The following is a 20,359-nucleotide window of genomic DNA, read 5'->3' as shown; positions in this document are numbered from 1 at the left end:
CTCCTTTCACATTTCCAATGCTAACAACACCCGGTACTCAAACAACATTAGAAGAACAGGCCAACATATTGGGTGAGCATTTTTCTACAGTTTCAAGCTCGTCCAACTACACACACTCCTTTCAAAAACACAAAACAATAGTAGAAAAACAAAAACTTCCCTTCAGAACATGCATACATGAAGACTACAATCAGCTTATTACAATGCATGAACTAAACGCAGTACTAACATCCGGTAAAAAGACAGCACCAGGCCCAGACAATATACATTATGCCATGCTTGCTCACCTCTCTGAGACTGCCATAGAGGCTCTCCTAAAATTTTTCAATAAAATATGGATGAGTGGAGAAATCCCCCAAGCATGGAGAGAAGCAATCATAGTACCCTTTCTAAAACCTGGCAAACCACCAACTAGTCCCACCAGTTACAGGCCAATAGCACTCACTAGCTGTATAGCAAAATCATTCGAAAGCATTCTAAACATCAGACTAACCTTCATACTTCAGTCCCGGCAACTTTTAGATATACACCAGTGCGGTTTTAAAAAGACATGTTCCACAACCGATCACCTTGTTCGCTTTGAGAACACAGTCCGGGAAGCGTTCATCCACAAGCAACACTGTATCGGGGTCTTCTTCGATCTGGAGAAGGCTTACGATACCACGTGGAGGTTCGGTATTGTCCGTGACCTAGCGGACCTAGGTATCCGCGGCAGGATGCTGAGCAGTTTGAACGACTTCCTAACCAACCGCACGTTCCGAGTCCGCCTAGGCGCAACCTTCTCCAACACTTTTATACAAGAAACTGGCGTACCCCAGGGGTGCATCCTCAGCACGACCTTATTCATCATCAAAATGAACTCCATAGGAAAAGTAATCCCAAAATCCATAATGTATTCAGTTCATGTAGATGACCTCCAAATAGCATGCACGTCTTCCAGCATACCTACTTGTGAGTGACAGATACAAATAACAATAAATAAACTGGCTACCTGGGCAGATAGAAACGGATTTAGATTTTCTCCTCAGAAAACAGTAGCGGTTCTGTTCTCTTTGAGACGAGGCCTACAGGCCGACCCCACACTATATCTAAACCAGACCCCATTACCTGTCAAACAAGAGCATAAATTTCTAGGAGTAACTTTCGATAAAAAGCTCACTTTCTTACCACATATAAATAGCTTAAAGAAAAAAGCTTCCCAGGCCCTCAATATACTGAAACTACTGTCAAGAAAACGCTGGGGGTCTGATAGGGCATGCCTGTTACATATATATCGCTCTCTGGTTCGCTCTAAGTTAGACTATGGGTCCATAGTATATGGCTCAGCAAGACCGTCCTACATAAAATGACTGGATCCTGTCCACAATCATGGTTTAAGGTTTTCCGGTGCTTACAGAACTTGCCCAATAGCAAGTCTGTATGTGGAAACTAATGAACCTTCCTTAGAAGATCGAAGAACTGCACTAACTTGTGCATACATCCTCAAAATCTTTTCTCAGTCCAAACATCTCTGTTACCCAATTGTCACGAAATGCCCATCCCGAATACTCAACAACAATCCTCACGCAATTAAGCCGTTGCTCTTGCGCTTTGAATAAAAATGCCAAGCTCTGAACATACAAAATGAAATTAAAAGTATTCCCCCAAGACACGAAGCGCTACCGCTGTGGTACACACTCCCCACAGTGTGGGACGTCACACTAACATGCCTTGGGAAAACCTGTACACCACATGACCATAGAATACAAGAATGTCTAGCACTACAAGAAAAATACAGGAATTATGCTGCAATCTATACTGATAGGTCAAAAACTCATGCTCATGTAGGAAGTGCAGTAATACAAGGAAAAAACGAAAATGCAGTACGACTGCCCTCATGTGCTACAGTTTTCACCGCGGAGTGCTATGCTATTAATGTTGCGGTACAGAAAATAACAAATGAAAACATCAAAAAGAGCATCATTGATACAGATTCACTGAGCGTTCTTACAGCATTAAACTTCAAAAATGCCACGAAGCCACTGATTGGAAGCATCATACACAACATAGTAAAGGTCACAACACAAAAACATGTTATAAAATTCTGCTGGGTTCCCAGTCACATTGGCATTAGGGACAATGAGAGAGCCGACATGTGTGCTGCACAAACCAGAACCATGGAAACAAAACGTGAATTTGCCTCCTAGGGATTACATGAAGTTAGTGCATAGCAGACTAAGAGCCAAGTGGCAAGCTTCTTGGGAAAATGAAGGACACAACAAGCTGCATACCATAAAGCCCATTTTAAAAGAATGGAAATCATGCCGCCATAAAGAGCGTTTTATCAAAGTAATTTTATGTCGTTTACGCATAGGTCACACACACATCACCCATAACTTCTTATTAACAAAAAAAGACAAACCTGTGTGTGAAATGTGTGGTGAGGAGCTCACAGTAAATCACATTTTAATTTCCTGTTCGCATCTCGAAGAACTTCGAAAAAAATTTTTTACGGTATTTTACAATGAACACATTCCATTTCATCCCGCATTGCTTTTAGGCGAGCAAACACTTGTCGAGTTTTCACTTGTTTGTAAGTTTCTAAAGAAAGCCAATGTTTTAAATCTATTATAATGTAACCTCTGCACACTTGACATAACATCATCTAACCTTGTGTTTGGCGCATGATAGCCGTAGTTGCTTATGCGCCATAAAACCCCATATAACTAACTAACTAACTAACTGTTCCGTCATTGTTTATAGGGCAGTGTTACGGCCATTCAGGTTTTTGACTGGCAGCTGAAGACCCATGATGATGCATTCCAAAAACGGTTAACTAGCCACATCACTTTGAGGCAATTTTTTCAGGTCCTTTTTCGCAGTTAACAAAAGGCAGATGTGAGATATTTTCTATGATTTAGACAGAATGGAAATTCATTCAGAAGCACGTTGTTACATTCATACCTCATTAGCCCAGGCACTGCCTTCCTCTGCCGATCTTGCGCATGAAAGTAAAAACTACTGCTCAATAATTTTTTGTACACATTGCAATTCCATCACATAAATATTTTATGATCGTTCCTCATCTTTGCGCTCCATTTTGACTGTAGAGGCCTAGGGGAGGGAGGTTGAAGGAAGAAGGTGCTGCGCTGAAACTTGGCACCCCTTCATGAAGAATCCTGCGCACACCTATGGAAACCATTCAATAACGTGTCTAAGCATTTTAGCTGATGCTAAACAGGCGCTCATCGTCTCAGCAGCAAACGTGGAAGCAAACATGCGTAACATTGGTTGGGACATGGAAGATATGCGTGATAAGCGACCATGTCCTTCGATCATCGAAACTGTGAAAACTGGCCAAAGAGCCGGGAAAGAGAGCCCTGGACAGCTCGCCATCACATCTGTGCGACCAAAATTATGCCAGTGGAGCCACAAGTGCAGTCGGCCGAAGCAGTAAATCTTCCATAATCTGTTTTGTCAGCAAACAAGAAAACAGTGTGTAAATGTGACCATGAGTGACTGGACATGAGCGTGAGTGAATGGTGAGTGTGATTGAGTGGTTGTGAGTAGGAGTGAGTGGTTGTGAGTGCTGGTGAGTGGTTGTGAGTGCGCGTGTGAGTGGCTGTGAGTACGAGTGGACTTGAGTACGAGTGTGAGTGGTTGAGTGTGTGAGTGTGAATGAGTGGATGTGAGTGCAAGTGACCATGAGTGTGAGTGGTTGAGCCTCCTCTCATTGTGCCATGGTATGCTGATAACTGGAAACTGTCTGGTACAGTCTTCAGCATTCGTTTGAGGTGACTACAAAGGCTTTGCTCTCTTTTCAGTTGGGCTTAACAAGCTGCTTAAGTCTGTACCATTGGAGAAAGCAAGCGCTGAGCTTTTGCTGGCTCATGTTCAGGACTTCCTGAAGTGAGTCATTTGCTGTTCTCTTCTCTCACAGTAATCAGGTTACCTACACTCTCTAAAGTACCAAAAGTGAATTGAAATTGGGATGTAAGATAGTGTCTGGCGTGTGTCCTGATGCAAACAGTGTTTGTAGCACAGATGCATTAAGGTACAGCTGCTGAATGGAAGAGGAAAATACATTTTAGATACAGCCTGTAGGAGCTTTGGTGTTTCTAGTATCCTGCTGAGTATGTACCTGTTGCAAAAGTTTACAATCCATCACGCTGTTCATTTCAGTGGTGTGATGGTCTGTAAACTTTTGCAATAAATGGTACTTCCCATTTTTTCTTGTTGAAATCAGCTGAAAGAACCATGGGATGTTCAATGCTTCTCACAAGACATCAGTGCTGGCACTTGTGCCTCCTGGAACTGGCACACATCATGCTTAGGTTCACTGCGAGTCTGTTCTGTACACAGAAAAAGCATCTACTTTGGTCCATATGTTAAGTTCATGCCTTTCAAGCCATGCCAGTTCTGTTGCTGAGCGAACTGTAATAGTCTAGCATTTTTATGGTTGGGTTGACCATTACCATAGGCAAGATGTAAAAGTGCTGCTTTTTTCTGTGCTTAGTTATAAGTTGCCTTATGTTGCTACTCATGACGGTTCAAATTTGCATGGATATATATTGTTTACAATGCACTGAAACTTAGTTACATTTCTGCTTCTGCACTTCAGATGCAAAAATGAAAATGACTCAAACTCTTATTTTTCATCTAGATACATGGCTGCAAACTCCCAACGGCTGTTTACTTTCGACGATTATGGTACAGCAACTCCAGAATATATACGAAGAACCCAGTGAAGTTGAAACCAGCACTGTCACACATCTCTCATTTCTCGCTGCATTGCAATCTGCCTAGCTGAATTCCTTCATAGCCGCAGTGAAGAAATCGCAGCCTGTATGCTGGCAGTTGCATAACTTCTGTTACTTATCTTCATACACGTCATTAGAAGGTACATACTATTTGCAAACAGATAAAACTGCTTCGGCTATTAAATTAACACATTTTGAGGAGAATAATTTGGTTGCCATGTAACAGCAGTTCTAAATTGTTTTGTAGTGGGTGCATACATGTGAGGTGTGTGCATTGCTCAGATGACAGCCTAGAAGTTGTGGAGCTTGTAAGTTCTTGAGAATCATACTGTAAAGCATTTGGACCGAGTGCCATTATGTGAAAGTGCACATATTCAGCATAATAAACTATATTCTGTTGGTGTTTCTTGTTTTTCCTTTTACTATTGAATCTACTTTAACTTGCAGATTAATTTTCTGTGCAGTGTCATAAAACAGCAGCTAAGTCTGACTGTTGTATGTAATCCAAAGCTTATACAGAAGTTCCCCATGAGGCAGCTGTGAATAGCTGCTATTACATAGAAACATGTTCTCAGATGTATGCTTTGTGGTCTTTTTACTAATACGGGACAAAAACTCAAAGGCAAAGTGGCAAGTGCCCCTCAGAGGAGGCATTCTAAAGGCATCAACCGATTTTCATGGCGTCTTAGTTAATCCGTGGCACATACAGTGTTGCGCCAGCACAGCTGGTGATTAGGCACAGATCACCCGCAACGTCATAAACATTGGTCAACGCCACTGGCTAGAGGGCCTCCTAAAAGAGGCATTTGCCATTACTTGTATAAAACTACAGTATATTTTTACCATTATGTGTACTTTATTTCTATAAGATCAAGTCTTATGCCCACACCATATTCGGACATGGTATTGTCAAGAAACGCATTTAAAAAAGTGCAGGCTTCTGCACAACAGGCATCCTGAGCTTGGATGGGAAAAAGTCTCCCTTTGAAACCTGGATACCGTTTGATAGTGACAGCCAAAGAAACGAGACAGATGTTCATAACAGGAAATAGATATGTTTTTTAGAGTCCAGTGACCAAAGTTGCATCCCAGGGATATCCCATAGGGGTTATCAGTAGTCCCTGGCAAGTTCGAAAATGTCACTGGGGTTATTGCATGCATATTTTTGTGGCCATCTGCTGCGTGACCCAAGGAGATCCCACTCATGTCCTCAGTGGACATCACAAGTGTTCATTAGGGACATGCTGTACGTTTTTCTTCACAAGTTCTTATATCGCACAGATACTGCCTCGGATGAGAACAACTTTTATCCTCACCGGAGCGGGCGGGTGACATAATTACTCTCTTATTTCACATAGTTTGTTTGCTTTCCCGGAGAATCAGAATTATTAGAGGATACTATTGACAAATGGTCCCATTATTGGGAGAAGCTGCCACAGTGGCTCAGTGGTTATGGTGCTTGTCTGCTGACCCAGAAGATGCAAGTTCGATCCCAGCCACGGTGGTCGCATTTCGATGGAGGTGAAATGCTACAGGCCAGTATACTGTGTATGTGATATCGAAGCAGTTTAAAGAGCCCCAGGTGGCCGAAATTATCTGGAGCCCTCCACAACGGCATTCCCATAGCCCAAGTCATTTTGGGACGCTAAGCCCCATAAAATCGTAATTCATACCTAAAAGCGTAAAGTGAGTTTGAGGTGACATTTTATATCATACAGGAATAAAGTTGCAATATAAAGCATCTGGTTGTTTGGTATTAGTGATGTGCTGAATGCATGTCATTTTGTTGGTGAGGAGGAAATGGTTTATGCATTTTTGTAATCCATAACTTGAATAAACTATCGGATGCATACCGGGAAACTACTAGCTCACTGCAGTTTTCCTCACAACATAGAATTTTAGCAGTAAGTGTCATGGTGCCCTTAGCAAATTGAGTCATTTGCTTCGCATGACATGCTGCAGATAAAAAAAAAGGTTTCTTCAAAAATCTGGCAAGATAAATACAAACTAATAGCAATTGTGTGAAAACAGCGCATTGTACGTTTATACATGTTAGTGTGTTGGTGCTGCCTTTTAAAAGCCAATGATATCCCTTGCGATACATGGTGCATTTAGTAGCACTACATGTATGGCATCCGCATGCCTTCCCACAGATTTACAGTGAAATGGGAGCTATGGGGCCAAGACTCCGATAAAAAAAAAAGGCGGCTTCAAATTTGAGCTGAATCAAAGCCTTTTTATGTGAGTCTGTTGCCTACTGGTAAATTTGGCTTTACAGGTACTCTAGAGTGAATACGTGGTGTTCGTTGCTGAACACTGCAGTTGCTGCTGAACTGCAAATGCAGATCTGTGGGACCACTTACAAGTGGTGGTTGAAGAAGTCTGGCTCAGTGTGGTGCAGGTGATGCATCTGCTTACATTGCTTATGCCTTACAGCCACACGCAGTGAATGAAGAGGAAGCTGCATGCAGATGTGGCATCACAGCGATGTCAGTTAGGCAGTGAACAATGCTTTTGCATTTGAAACCGCCTGACATCTCACATTTTCCTGTAGAGAATGCACAATACTACAAAAACCATATTTTATGGCCAGCAGAAATACCAAGCATATACTGCTTTGCAACATATATATGATGCAAGAATAATAATATGAACTGCCTTGCTCCAGCAGGAGGCAAATATTTGCACAAACTTTTCAAACCTCAAATGCTGGCTTCTCAAGAACCAAATATCAGGTACAGGCAATGGACTTCAGATAGTACTATATGTTTCAGTAAAGTTATTTGCTTGTTCCATTCATAAAAGTTGATGTAGAGTGGTCTGAATGCTGGGACAGCAGTTTGCAATTGACACTTTTCTCTTTCTTTTTGAACAAAAGATCACAGTGACACGGTTGTTAGGAAACATACCTTTCCACTACCTCTAATGTCACAGGTGGCTTCAGCAATTCATGTATCTGGTCCAGCATTGCACCCCCATCACCCAGCCTATATAATGGCCCTTGGGCCATTCATATAGGGCTGTGCTCTTGAGTGTAGCAATGAGCACGGTGAACAAAATTCACTATGAACTACCTCATTTGTGTGATGTCTGAGGGCAAAAAGGTGAAGTGTGTACACCCCCCTCCCCAGAATAAATTATTGGTAAAATTTGTGATTGTTAAGTGCTGTTCAGTAGCTTTTGTAAACAAGAACTAATTAGCGACAGTAAATTACTGTCATGAATGCAGGTAAGCTCTTAACCCATTAGCACCCAGCGTACTTTTAAAAGTACAGTTAATTTCTTTATAATTTCACCACCAAAGACTGGAATTTTCTTTTCAAGTAGGGCATTCTTTTGTCAACAGGGGATTGGCCAACCACCCTTAACTAATTTGGCGCACTTCCTCTGCTCAGTATGTCAGCTTTCCGTGGTGAAACTTCAGGATGTTTGTTTCCCACGAACTGCACCGGTAGTTGCTTGCTTATAATTTTCTCACGGCCGCATTTATGTACATATTACGCTAGTTTCAAGTATAGAGCAGCATGAAAGACAAAAGTAAAGAACGGATGCTTTGAATGTCCTGCACCTTTGGCGTTTTTTCCTCTGTGATGATTTATATACTGTTGTACTTTCTATAGTACACTGGGTCTTCCTGTGTGCAGAACGGCACCTATTTATTCCAGTTCATAGATCTTATGGTTCCTTCAAATTTTTCGGAAAAAATCACTTTGTCTGCTCAACAAGGCCTCGGAGGCTGCTGTACTTGCCGCTAGCGGTCTTGGGTATGGTGATGGTAGGATTTTAATTGGTTGTAATAAAGTTTGGTTATAAGAACTGAAGGTTCTGCAGAGCAGACAGTTACTGTTATGCCATTCACACAGTCTGCGGAGAGTACTTGAGTTCAGAAATGGAACTTTTGGAAGCGCGTGTTGTCCTGTCGTCACCTGAGGTGATTTCAACACTTAGTGACCATTTAATCTTTTTTTGTAATTTTTTTACCTCTCAAGACATTCTTGTAACGCTCCACTGGGAGCAATTTAGGGCTAGAGGAACCGTTCGCCAAAATGGGTTTAGGAAGTGTCCACTCCAGCCAAATAAAGCGATGAAATAGAAGCAGCCATGAAACATCGATTCTTGCTTCAGTAGTATAGGTTACATGGCTTTATTGAAGTCTACGATCAGCAGTATAGTAACTATGGCTTGAAACTATAACAGCAGTGAGCCTACGTGTTTTGTAGAGTGGTGGTTGCCTATAGCACCAGAAAAACAGATTTTTTAAAGCCAAAACTCCTTTCCTTTTACAACAGTGGTATGGCAAGTGTTGGCCTTTCGCATCAAGCCATCTACTGCCAGTATATCAGCCTCAGGGACAAAAAGTGATAGTGGTTGTTGACACCAAAGCTCAACTTTGCCATTGTGAAAGCCTGAACAATCTGCCAAATTGCCAGAGACAAGCCTACTGACTATTTTTGGTTTGGTAAGAACGTTACTCATTATTATCTACACCTTGACATGCAGTAACCAGCGGTTCGCTGACACTCTGGCTCAATCGTATCTGATGCTTCTTTGAAAAGGACAAAGCTTTCCGTGCAAAGTAGGATAACTGCGGTGTCAGTATAGCCAGAAAATATTCATAAGGGCCTGCAAGAAGTGTTATCACCCTGGGTAAAAATCGCAGACATAATAACAAAATTCACGCCACCAATAGGAATGCAGTGAAGTAGCCACATGTGCTATGGGGAAGACCCAGTGTACTATAAAAAGTACACCTGTGTAACCTCTGGAAGGAATAAAGTAATCATGACGAAATTTCAGCAATCTCTTTTTCTTTATATGGGAGTATTATGTGCTAAAAATGAAGAAAATCCCACTGTTAGATTTTTCTTGGTCCATAATGGGTTAATGAAAACTAATCTCCCCTTGGTAACCTTGACTTCTGTACTTCAGTGGGTTTTTTATGCAAAATTTCACTATTGGCAGTGGTTAAAGTTGTTCAGTGTAACCACTTTTTGAGCGATGCTAAAGAATGCTGTTACTCCTGGTGCCAGAATGAGCAGAGTTCTTTTTAATTCATGGGAACTTTTTCAGGAAGGCAGGAGAGTGGATTGTATTACCGCTCCTCTTTCTTTCTTCTGTGGAAGCCTGTTATGGACATGAATGCTACTTCTCTCGACTAGCTTAACGCCATGGAACTTTAATACCATGAAACTTGCCTGTTTATGATCGAGGACCAGCTAAGCAATATGATACAGAAGCTTTCATGTGATTGAGGATGATGGATGCTCTTCCAGCTCTCAAAAAGGATCAATACAGAATCCCTAAAATAGAACTCTGAGAATGGCAAAGCAAGTGAAGGTATGAGCATTGATGTTAACTTTTCCTTCAAATACATGTACAGCTTCAAACAATGGCTGACCACTGGAGCAAAACACATGTGGCATATTGCTTCATACTTCCTGCCCTTAATGCTGTTAAGTGCGGAGGGGAAGTATTAAGGGTTATAATATGCTGTCTGAGCAACGCTTGTATGCCCATCAGGAAAAGCATGAGAGCAATTATTTGTGCAAAAAATTTTGAGGGACACTTGATCAGAGATTACGTATGGCAGTGCGATAGCATAGAGCCTCGTGCGCCCTTATGCACTACCATATAGCAGACATTGCATCGAGACTTTGCATACATTGCATTTCATCAGCACTAAGCATATGTTGGTTGATGGTTTGATTCCCGACTGACGGCTGACCTTGCAAAGACTAACGAAACCAGTTCTGCCCTAGCGCGACAATTTGTAGGCTTACAATTGCTGCGCCAAAAACATCTACTCGGTGTCTGTGTGTGTGCGTGTGAGTGCATGCGTGTGCGTGCGCATATACCGGGTGTTGCGCATTTATCTGTCCGCGTTGTAAAAAATTTGCCGGCACGAACTACTGGACTATATGGCCGCAACCACAGAGCACAAGGCAGGTTATGTTAGTCTGTGTTTTTTTTATAGGTAATTTAACATTCGAACTTGCCTGGATTGTCCAGAATAGGCAAATTACTGCAGTCTTCTGCATAATTTTTGTTGAGGTGAGCAGAGCAGCAAGTTTCACTGGCTGCGCCACCTGGGGTACTGCAAGACTTGCCCCAGCTCCAAGCAGGCACATTGGTTGCCTCTCAGTTTCTCAGATGGCGCAGCCTATGAAATCGGCTTAGGGTGCCGAGGGTGCCTCAATGGCCAGCACTGACATCAAGGCTCCCTAAATCGGCTATTAAGCAATTTGCCGCGGTGGCTCAGTGGTTAAGGCACTCGTCTACCGAATCGGAGTACCGAAGTTCGAACCCGACCGCGGCGGCCGCGTTTGGATGGAGGCGGAACGTAAAAGGCGCCCGCGTGCTGCGCGATGTGAGTGCAGGTGGTCGAAATTATTAACGCGACACCATTAAGGGCCCCGTGTCGCAGAAAAGCCGGTGTCGGCGGCGTTGGTCATGAGGGAAAAATCCCAGAAGCATTAATACCAAGTAGGAAATTGGTAGAGTCGGGGAATCAAACCAGGACCTCCGGAGTGCGAGACAGGCACGACCACTGCGCCACGTCAGATTTTTTTTCTTTATTGCCAGCACCACACCAGCTCGATGGTTTGGAATGAACAAAGGCACGTCAAGTGAATACGGTTTTCGTTCTCCCATCTTTCTCCCTTCCCTTACGGCACGGTTCAGGTGTCCACCGAGATATGCAAGACATACATTTCCTTTCCTCTTCCCTTACGGCACGGTTCAGGTGTCCACCGAGATATGCAAGACATACATTTCCTTTCCTCAAAAAACCCACGAGCAAGGCGTAGAGCCGAACGGGCGATGGCGTTCTGTGGACTCCCTGGCAGCGTTGCAAGACACTGTCACGTTCCTCTCTTAAAGGCAAAAAAAGCTTAAGTGTTCTCCAAATTTTTCCTGAAACCTCCTTTATGGCACCTCTTTATTTCACTCCCTCCTTCTTCCTTCCCTTACTATGCGGTTTAGGGGTCCATCGAGATATGTGAGACAGATACTGCGCCACACTGGAAAAAAATTTTGTAAGTGTTACGTACAAACTCTCCATAACAGACCGAACGCTTGCTCTTGCATCTAAAATAGATGGAACATCCGTAACACATTCGTGAAGGTGGCCGGTCGTATTATGCATTTTCTGAAATGTTATTACACACTGTAACTGTTGGCCCCCAGACTAGGCGCCACATGACGTCCCATTTCTGATCTTTCTGGTTTACTCTTGTTCAACAATGTCCGCAAAGTAGCACGGCAAACAAGCTTGAGCATGTCTATTGAGATTAACCCCATGTGCAAAGGTGAAGATCCGAGGGGGGGTGATAATCGAATTAGACCCAAGTGACGCATAATGTTGCTTCAACATTGAAGGATTGCTACAAATTGTGAGCAACATTAAAAAACAAAGGCCTTACTTTGCTATAACTTTAAAAGAAGAACGTCGACTTCATACAAAAATGTTTTCACCATGTTTCTCAGGGTAACAATTAATAAATGCATTCAGTAAATAATTTAGAAATGCAGCGTAATGAGGTCAACAGCTATAAAAACATTTAGACACAGATAATGGTTAGACAACCTCTCCAAACTGAAATTGAACACCAGCTGAAAATATATTTAAAACATGCTGAAAGTGCACAAGTTGAAAGCCAAATTTTCGTCTGCCGTTTGGTAAGGAAACGAACCACTGAGAAAGCCAAAAGAATAGGCAAACAAATCTGTGAACACAGTGCAATGTAGCAGTAACATCTTTGTTCCACAACCATCAATAAAAAATGCCAACTCCTTCATGGATAACAAAAGCACAGGCACAACAAAATATTGCTCATTGCAATGTTTAATTTATTAGGTACCTATTGCTGGCCATTCATGCATGCTGTTCCTGCAGATAAATGAAACGCTGCCAAAAAGCTGTGAGCAGCCATAATTGCTGCAGTGAAAAGGAGGATGTGCACCATTGGTGCTGTACCCTCATCCTGAGTAGGAAATAATAGTTGCTTTTTCTGGAATGTACTCTGGAAGCATGAATTTCCTATCCACCTTTATTTAGCTTACAATGACACGACCCACCTTGAGCTCGGCAGCCTTGACAAACATGTGGGCCAGTCGACAGCCACAGAAGACTGTAGAACCCTGCTAACTTGCAAAAAACCAGTGCTCAGAAAGAAAAAGTTGACAAAAAAATGAGGAGTTCCTTATATGCACTATGTTTTGTATGGTACTAAGAATGTGGCTAAGACATGGCATGAATGTTTTTTTTTTCTGCTTAGTTACAAACTTTCTAGCCCGTGCTAACATATTACTGCGATGTAAATAATGAAACATGCCAGCATTGCGCAACATGCTGTAAGACTTAAAATACACCCCTTGCAAGGCATGCCTCTTACATGCGGTAATGTTTATATCTACCAAACTATCTAGTCTGTAAGATGATTGGCTTGGTTTATTGGAGTTTAACGTCCCATTTGGATTGGATTGGAGCAAACTTTATTTGTGCCTGCAGTTGGGCGCTCGCGCGCCCCGACGAGGGCCTATACGAGGCTGCCGTTACTCGGCGCGGGTCTACGCTCGCCGTTGCCGGCTCGCTGGGTCCCTGCCTTTCGAGCGCCCCGAGGACCTGCTGGACGGCCCATAGCTGTTGGTCATGGTCGTTGCTCTTCGCGGCTGCCTCCAGCCGCGGCGGGATTGTTCCTGATCTTGCTTCCTTTGGATTTCTGATGCAGTCCCACAAGATGTGCGTGTGATCTGCCGGCTCCCTCCGGCAGACTCTAGGTCTCGGGGTACATGCTCGGGGTACATGCTCGGGGTAGGTCTCGGGGTACATGTGATGCATCAGTCCCGGGCTCGGTAGCGATCCGGTGTGGAGCTGTCTCAGTAGTACCGCCTCCGCTCGACTCAGCCTCGGGTGCGGGGGTGGGAGAGTCCTGCGAGCCAGGCGGTAGGCCTTCGTGATTTCGCTGTAGTCGGTCATGCGGTCCTTGGCTCCGAACCACGTCGGACGGTGTGTTGCCGGGGCGCGGTTGGTTAGCGCTCGCGCCGCTGCGTGTGCCGTCTCATTGTGGTTCGCACTGCGTTCCGACGCGTCGCCCGCGTGCGCCGGAAACCACTTGATTCTTACTCTTCTGTCTTGCAGTTTAGTCGCTCGTAGTACGCGCTCGGCCTCCCTGCAGACTTGGCCTCTGGCGAAGTTTCGCACCGCCTGTCTCGAGTCACTCAGCACCGTGTAGCAGTCTGTGTCGGCGATGGCCAGGGCGATGGCCACCTCCTCCGCTTGTTCTGCTCCGGCGCTTCTCACGCTCGCTGCCGTCCTCGTGGCGCCGGTCGATGCCTCTATGACGACCGCTGCGAAGACGTTCCGTTGGTATTCGGCCGCGTCCACGTACCGCGCGTGCTCGTCGTTGGCGTGCAGGTCGATGAGAGCCTTGACCCTCGCCGCTCTTCTTCCCTTGTTATACTCGGGGTTCATGTTCTTGGGTATGGGGTCGATTATGGTCTGGCGTCGGACCTCTTCGGGGACGGGGAGCTTCGTCTCCGCCTCGTTCGAGTGTCCTATTCCCAGGTCGTCCAGTATCTTCCTCCCGGCTTTGGTCGTGGACAGCCGCTCCAGTTGAGAGGTCCGTTGCGCTTCGGCTATTTCTTCGAGCGTGTTGTGCATCCCGAGTTGTAAGAGGCGGGTCGTGCTCGTGGACTCGAACAGGCCCAGCGCCGACTTGTACGCTCTCCTGATGATTACATTAATTTTGTTGCGTTCGTGTTGCAGCCATCTGTGGTAGGCTGCAACGTACGCGATGTGGCTGATGATGAAGGATTGGACGAGCCTGATTAGGCTCTCCTCTCTCATGCCAGCCTTCCGGGAAGTGACTCTTTTGAGGAGTCGCATAGCGTTGGCCGCTTTTGCCGTGAGACGGGCGATGGTTTCGCCGTTTCTTCCATGCTTTTCGATCACAATGCCTAGGATCCTGATTTTGCTGACCTCGGGGATCACGTTGCCGGATTACGTTACGATTCTGATTTTTTCGCACTCGCGTTGTCTGGTCTTGCATCTGCCATTGTTGGTAGGTGGGAGTATGAGGAGCTCCGATTTGCTCGGCGAACATCTCAAGCCGGTGCCTTCCAGGTGGTCTTCTATCGCGTCGACGGCGGCTTGCAGAGCGCCCTCGATGTGGGCGTCGCTGCCGCCGGTCACCCACAGTGTGATATCGTCCGCGTAGATGGTGTGCCTGATGTCTTCGATGTCCGCGAGCTTCTCGGCCACTCCGATCATTACCAGGTTGAACAGCATCGGCGAAATGACCGATCCCTGCGGTGTGCCGGTGCTCCCGAGCTTCTTCTCTTGCGTTTGTAGGTCGCCTGCTCGTAGCTCGGCGGTCCTGTCCGTGAGGAAGTCCTTGATGTAGTTGTAGGATCTTTCGCCCATGTTGAGCTCAGAGACTTGGGACAGAATCGCCGAGTGTTTCACATTATCAAAGGCGCTCTTCAGGTCGAGACCCAGGATTGTCTTGTTGTCGCGGGTGCTGCCGCCATTTTCTATGATTTGGTATTTGAGCGCAGCATCGCGTCCTGCGTGCTGAGGTGCTGTCTGAAGCCGATCACCGTGGCCGGATACAGCCCTTCTCGTTCCAAGTAGTCTTGCCACCTGTTGAGCAGGACGTGCTCCAGCACCTTGCCCACGCAGGACGTGAGCTTGTGGGGTTAAAAACTGGGGAGATAAACACGTATTCCCCGTTTAAGCGCGGCTGACTCAGTTCAAAACCGCGCTTACCCCACCCCGTGGTCGCGTACGCTACTGAGCGCACGCCGACCACGGCGGGCCGTGCTCTGCGGGAACAAAGGAACGACACACTGGCTGACACAAACAAGGCATTTATTGCTATAGCAACAATAACGCCAGCTAGCAACAAAATACACTGAGGAATCTAGGATGTCCGACTCACCAGCACGGCTACGAGCGAACGTCCGCCCACGGTAGGGCAAAGGGAACTCCGAGGTCGAGCGGGTCGGGCTCGGCGGGAGTAAGTTCCGACCGAGGGGCGCCCGTCGACGAAGAGCGAAGCTGCGAGCGAAACGTCTGCTCGCTTCCCGTTGCCGAGGGAGAAGAGGCCCCGTAGCTCCCCGCGAGCGCGCAGCAAAACGCCATCCGTGGCGCTGGTGTCGCTGCGACGCGAGCGCCCTCCCCTGTTAGTGGAAAGTCACCGAACCGAGAGGAGTGCTTTGCGGAGGAGCTAACCACAGGGAACTAGCGCGTTGAGGGAAAGCGAACGCAGGGGACGAAAGCGTCCCCACATCCCCCCAACCTTAAATAGACCCCCGCGCCTGCAAGTTACATGCTATGGAGGAGTCTCCTGGTCTTCATGCACTTGAGGCAGGTCTTGCAGCGGAGGTCACGCCGACAGCGTGCACGCAGTCTTCCGCGGTATTCCGAAGGCGGCGTGAAGGTCTCCGCTGGGACGGCTCGCATGGCCCGCGGGCTATGTGCCCGCAGGCCCGCGAAGAGGAGGGCCGGTTGACCACTGCAGGCCAAGATTCCGCAGTAGTCGCCAGGGCAACAGCAGCCAGGGGTGGCTGCTGTCTGGTCTCGCCACGGCTGCCCCGGGTGGATGCGGCGAACAGGATACAAGCCGCTCCGTCGCAGCAGGCGGCAGCGAGACGATGTGCACAGGACAGCAAGCCGGAGTGGCTCCAGATCTGTAAAATTTCCGAAACACACTCCGCATGCCTTTAACGTAGGTCACGGGAGGGGAAACGGTGTACACAAGGGCCTGGTGGCTCAATGCTCAACTCGCTAGCAAAACGTGTCGGGCGGCTGTGCAACGCAAAGTTCGAGTGAACAAAGCCCTTTCTTGAGTTGAACGAGAATGCTCGGTTCATGCGAGGTTAAAAAAAACGGGTGGGCCAGCAAAGTGCGCCCCCTCTCAATACCACGGTCCGGTGGTCGTGTCACTTTTGACAAGGTGCAGGCAGCTATAAATAGCCTTAGGCCTCACTACCACTGTGAAGGTCGACGACCCCCAACAAAAGAAAGACCCGAAACGGGTTTCGTGCGCGCAGCCGCGAGGAGACATCAGCGTTGTGGGGTGGTCCTCCCCGCTCACTGCACAAAGCAGCTTGAGCGATCGGCGCCCACCGTATCGGACGGTGTCGGAACGCCCGGTGCCGAGCTGCAATACCAGCGAGCTCGTTAAGGCACCCGTGGCCCCAGGCCACCCGGCTCCCAGAGCCGCGACTCCCAGAGTCGAAAAAGAGACAGCGAGAAAATATATACAGAAAACTCGGACCACCCACGCGGCTTCCGTACTCACTCGCTTCGGGCTCGGCAACTCCGCGGGCGCTAGGCCTCGCGCTCCCTCGATGCGGACCAAGTGGTTCTTGAAGAAACTCCAGGAAGAAAACTTCACAAAAAAAAAACATGCTGCGCATGTCGAAAAGTTCAAACATGCTGCAGCGCAATACACCTCGCACTCAAGAAAGCATGCCGCAGGTCCTAGCGATCAAAATTCACTCTAGGCCTAGCACTTGTCAAGTCCGGACAAAGAGCGTTCCTCGAACCGAACAGACTGTCGTCCAATGTTCCAAGAGCAGGCCCCACGTTGGGCGCCAGATGTGGGGTTAAAAACTGGGGAGATAAACACGTATTCCCCGTTTAAGCGCGGCTGACTCAGTTCAAAACCGCGCTTACCCCACCCCGTGGTCGCGTACGCTACTGAGCGCACGCCGACCACGGCGGGCCGTGCTCTGCGGGAACAAAGGAACGACACACTGGCTGACACAAACAAGGCATTTATTGCTATAGCAACAATAACGCCAGCTAGCAACAAAATACACTGAGGAATCTAGGATGTCCGACTCACCAGCACGGCTACGAGCGAACGTCCGCCCACGGTAGGGCAAAGGGAACTCCGAGGTCGAGCGGGTCGGGCTCGGCGGGAGTAAGTTCCGACCGAGGGGCGCCCGTCGACGAAGAGCGAAGCTGCGAGCGAAACGTCTGCTCGCTTCCCGTTGCCGAGGGAGAAGAGGCCCCGTAGCTCCCCGCGAGCGCGCAGCAAAACGCCATCCGTGGCGCTGGTGTCGCTGCGACGCGAGCGCCCTCCCCTGTTAGTGGAAAGTCACCGAACCGAGAGGAGTGCTTTGCGGAGGAGCTAACCACAGGGAACTAGCGCGTTGAGGGAAAGCGAACGCAGGGGACGAAAGCGTCCCCACAAGCTAGATGGGCCGAAGGTTGTCCGTGTCCGGTGGCTTCCCAGGCTTGGGTATCAGGATAGTCTTGGCTGTCTTCCACTGCTTTGGTAGCGCGCCCGCTCTCCAGCACTTGAAGTATTTTGCGAGGTTCTCAATCGAGCCGTCGTCGAGGTTCTTGAGCGCCTTGTTCGTGACGAGGTCCGGGCCAGCTGCCGACCGGCTGTTGAGGGCGTGCAGGGCCGCGCGGACCTCCTCGACGTCGATGTCACGATCGAGCTTCGCGTTGGGTAGGCCGCCGTACGGCGCGTGTTGTTCGGTGGGTGTAGTGGGCAAGTATTTGTCATTGATGCGCCTGGTGACTTCATCGGCGCCGTGTACCGAGAGCGCCCGATGTATGAGCTTGGGGAGTCTGTCCCTTTGGTGCGACTTGGTCTTGGTTTCGTCGAGCAGGTGCCGCAGCAGGTTCCACGTCTTCCCGCTATGCATCTGCCCGTCTGCCGCGTTGCAGATCTCGATCCACTGTTGCGTGCATAGAGCGCGGCAGTGCTCCTCGATCGCTCGGTTGACCTCCGCCACCTTCTTTCTGAGTCTGCGGTTGAGCCGTTGGTTCTTCCAGCGACTGAGTATTGACTGCTTGGCTTCGATGAGATGCGCTAGCCGGCTGTCTACTTTATCAATCGCAGCGTCCGTTTCAATTTCTTTGGTCGCGTCGCGTACGCTCTTGGTGATTTCGGCCGTCCACGTCTCTATGTCTTCGATCTCGCCGTCAGCGTCTGGCTTCTGGCGTCTCGGAAGGCATCCCAGTCTACCCATCTGTGTGTTTTGATGCTGGTGTCGTTGTGTTCCGGTATGCTGATTTCCACGATGGTGTGGTCGCTGCCGAGGTCGGTTCCCGTGTTTCGCCAGGTGATCGCGCCCCGGACGTCGTTCTTGACGAACGTGAGGTCCGGAGTGGTGTCCCGGGACACAGAGTTACCGATTCTTGTCGGATGCGCCGGGTCCGTGATGAGGGTGAAGTCGAGTTCCATGGCGTCTTGGTACAAGTCGCGGCCCTTTGCTGTGTACTTGTTGTAGCCCCAGGCTGGGTTCATCGCGTTGAAGTCGCCGCAGACGATTAGCGTGTTGCGGCCTGCCGCGGTGCTGGCTCTGTGTAGTAATTTGTTTTGAATCTCTGTTTTCTCTGCGATGGGTTGCTGTATATGTTGAGCAGAAAAATGCTTCCTTTTCTCTTCTTGCCCGGGATGATTTCGGTGAGCGTGTGCTCGATCTTGATATTGCTTTGCAGCTCGTGCTCAACGAACGTGAGTCCCTTCCTGACCAGGGTGCCAGGGTGCACAGGCCTCTCCCGTCGGGCTGGCTCTTGTGCACTCTGTAGCCGGGCAGGGACGGTGCGTCGGTGAGTGTTTCTTGTAATAGGATCACGTCTGGTTTGCGCGCGGCATGTGCGATGTGCTGTTGGATGACTGCCTTCTTCATTGCGAGGCCGCGACAGTTCCACTGCCACGCTGTTACGGCTGCTGCTGTTGTTGCGTTGGCAGCCATGATTGCGTTGGAGTGTACGCGGTTACCTGGTTGGGTGGATGTTGCGCGAAGAGGGGCGCAAACGTCGAGTGGCTCACTATCGGCTGTAGGGTCCTTTCGATGTAGGCGAATCTGTTCGTGTTCTCGGCTTGGTAGGTCTGAATTGTTTGTTTCATTGCTGTCACTGCTGCGATGTTCGCCGTGATTAATTGTTCGAGTTTGGTGAACCTCGCTTCGAATTTGACCTCGGGGTTGTCGATTCGATTGTTCTCTGTTTGCTTGCGCGTGGCCTCGACGGCTCGCTTCTTAGGTGCCGGTTCCTCTACGGCTGTCTCCTGGGTGTTCATGGTTGTTTCGTCGGTCGTGCTTGTGCTTGACGTGAGTCTCTGTGGAGGCTCGTTGTTGCATAACAGCAACTTACGGATCTCGGCGATCTCTCTCGTGAGGCTGTTGATGGTCGTGCGCAGCGCCGCGTTCTCTTGTCTTAATGTCTCGTTGGTTTCACGCATCTTGTTTATATCGTCCCAAAGCAACTCAAGCTATGAGGGACGCCGTAGTGAAGGGCTCCGGCAATTTCGACCACTTGGGGTTCTTTAACGTGCAATGACATTGCACAGTACATGGGCCTCTAGAATTTCGCCTCCATCAAAATTCGGCCGTCCGGCCGGGTTCGAACCCACGTCTTTCGGGCCAGTAGCCGAGCGCCGTAACCACTGAGCCACCGCGGCGAGGCAGTCTGTAAGATGAGGCACCAAGCCTCTGACTTCTGGAGATGTGTACCTTCCATGTTATTAGTGATTGGAGATGCTCCTTCTTGATGGCATTTCAAATGCTAGGTGTGGAAGGACCAGATATGACGTTGAACAACTAGACACCAACTTTTTAAGCAACATCACAATGAGCAATGTGCCTTGGCT

General features: G+C 48.0%; 1 protein-coding gene across 8 annotated transcripts in view; it reads left to right on the top strand.

Annotated features, from left to right (window-relative positions):
• LOC149354677 (uncharacterized) overlaps positions 1-5,143 on the top strand; it is a 211,957-nt gene extending 206,814 nt beyond the window's left edge. For all 8 annotated transcript variants that reach the window (XM_089583454.1, XM_089583455.1, XM_089583452.1 and 5 more), the window contains 2 exons: positions 3,804-3,888; positions 4,643-5,143. In XM_089583454.1, the coding sequence (XP_089439580.1) occupies positions 3,804-3,888; positions 4,643-4,727 (170 nt within the window). In that variant the 3' untranslated portion in view covers positions 4,728-5,143. The remainder of the gene's footprint in view (positions 1-3,803; positions 3,889-4,642) is intronic.
• Positions 5,144-20,359: the final 15,216 nt, after the last annotated feature.

This window comes from Amblyomma mixtum, chromosome 3, assembly GCF_055824585.1.
Source record: "Amblyomma mixtum isolate Tamu chromosome 3, ASM5582458v1, whole genome shotgun sequence".
NCBI lineage: Eukaryota > Metazoa > Arthropoda > Arachnida > Ixodida > Ixodidae > Amblyomma > Amblyomma mixtum.
Note: the sequence above shows the minus strand (reverse complement) of the source record. Positions and strands in the feature narration are given on the sequence as shown.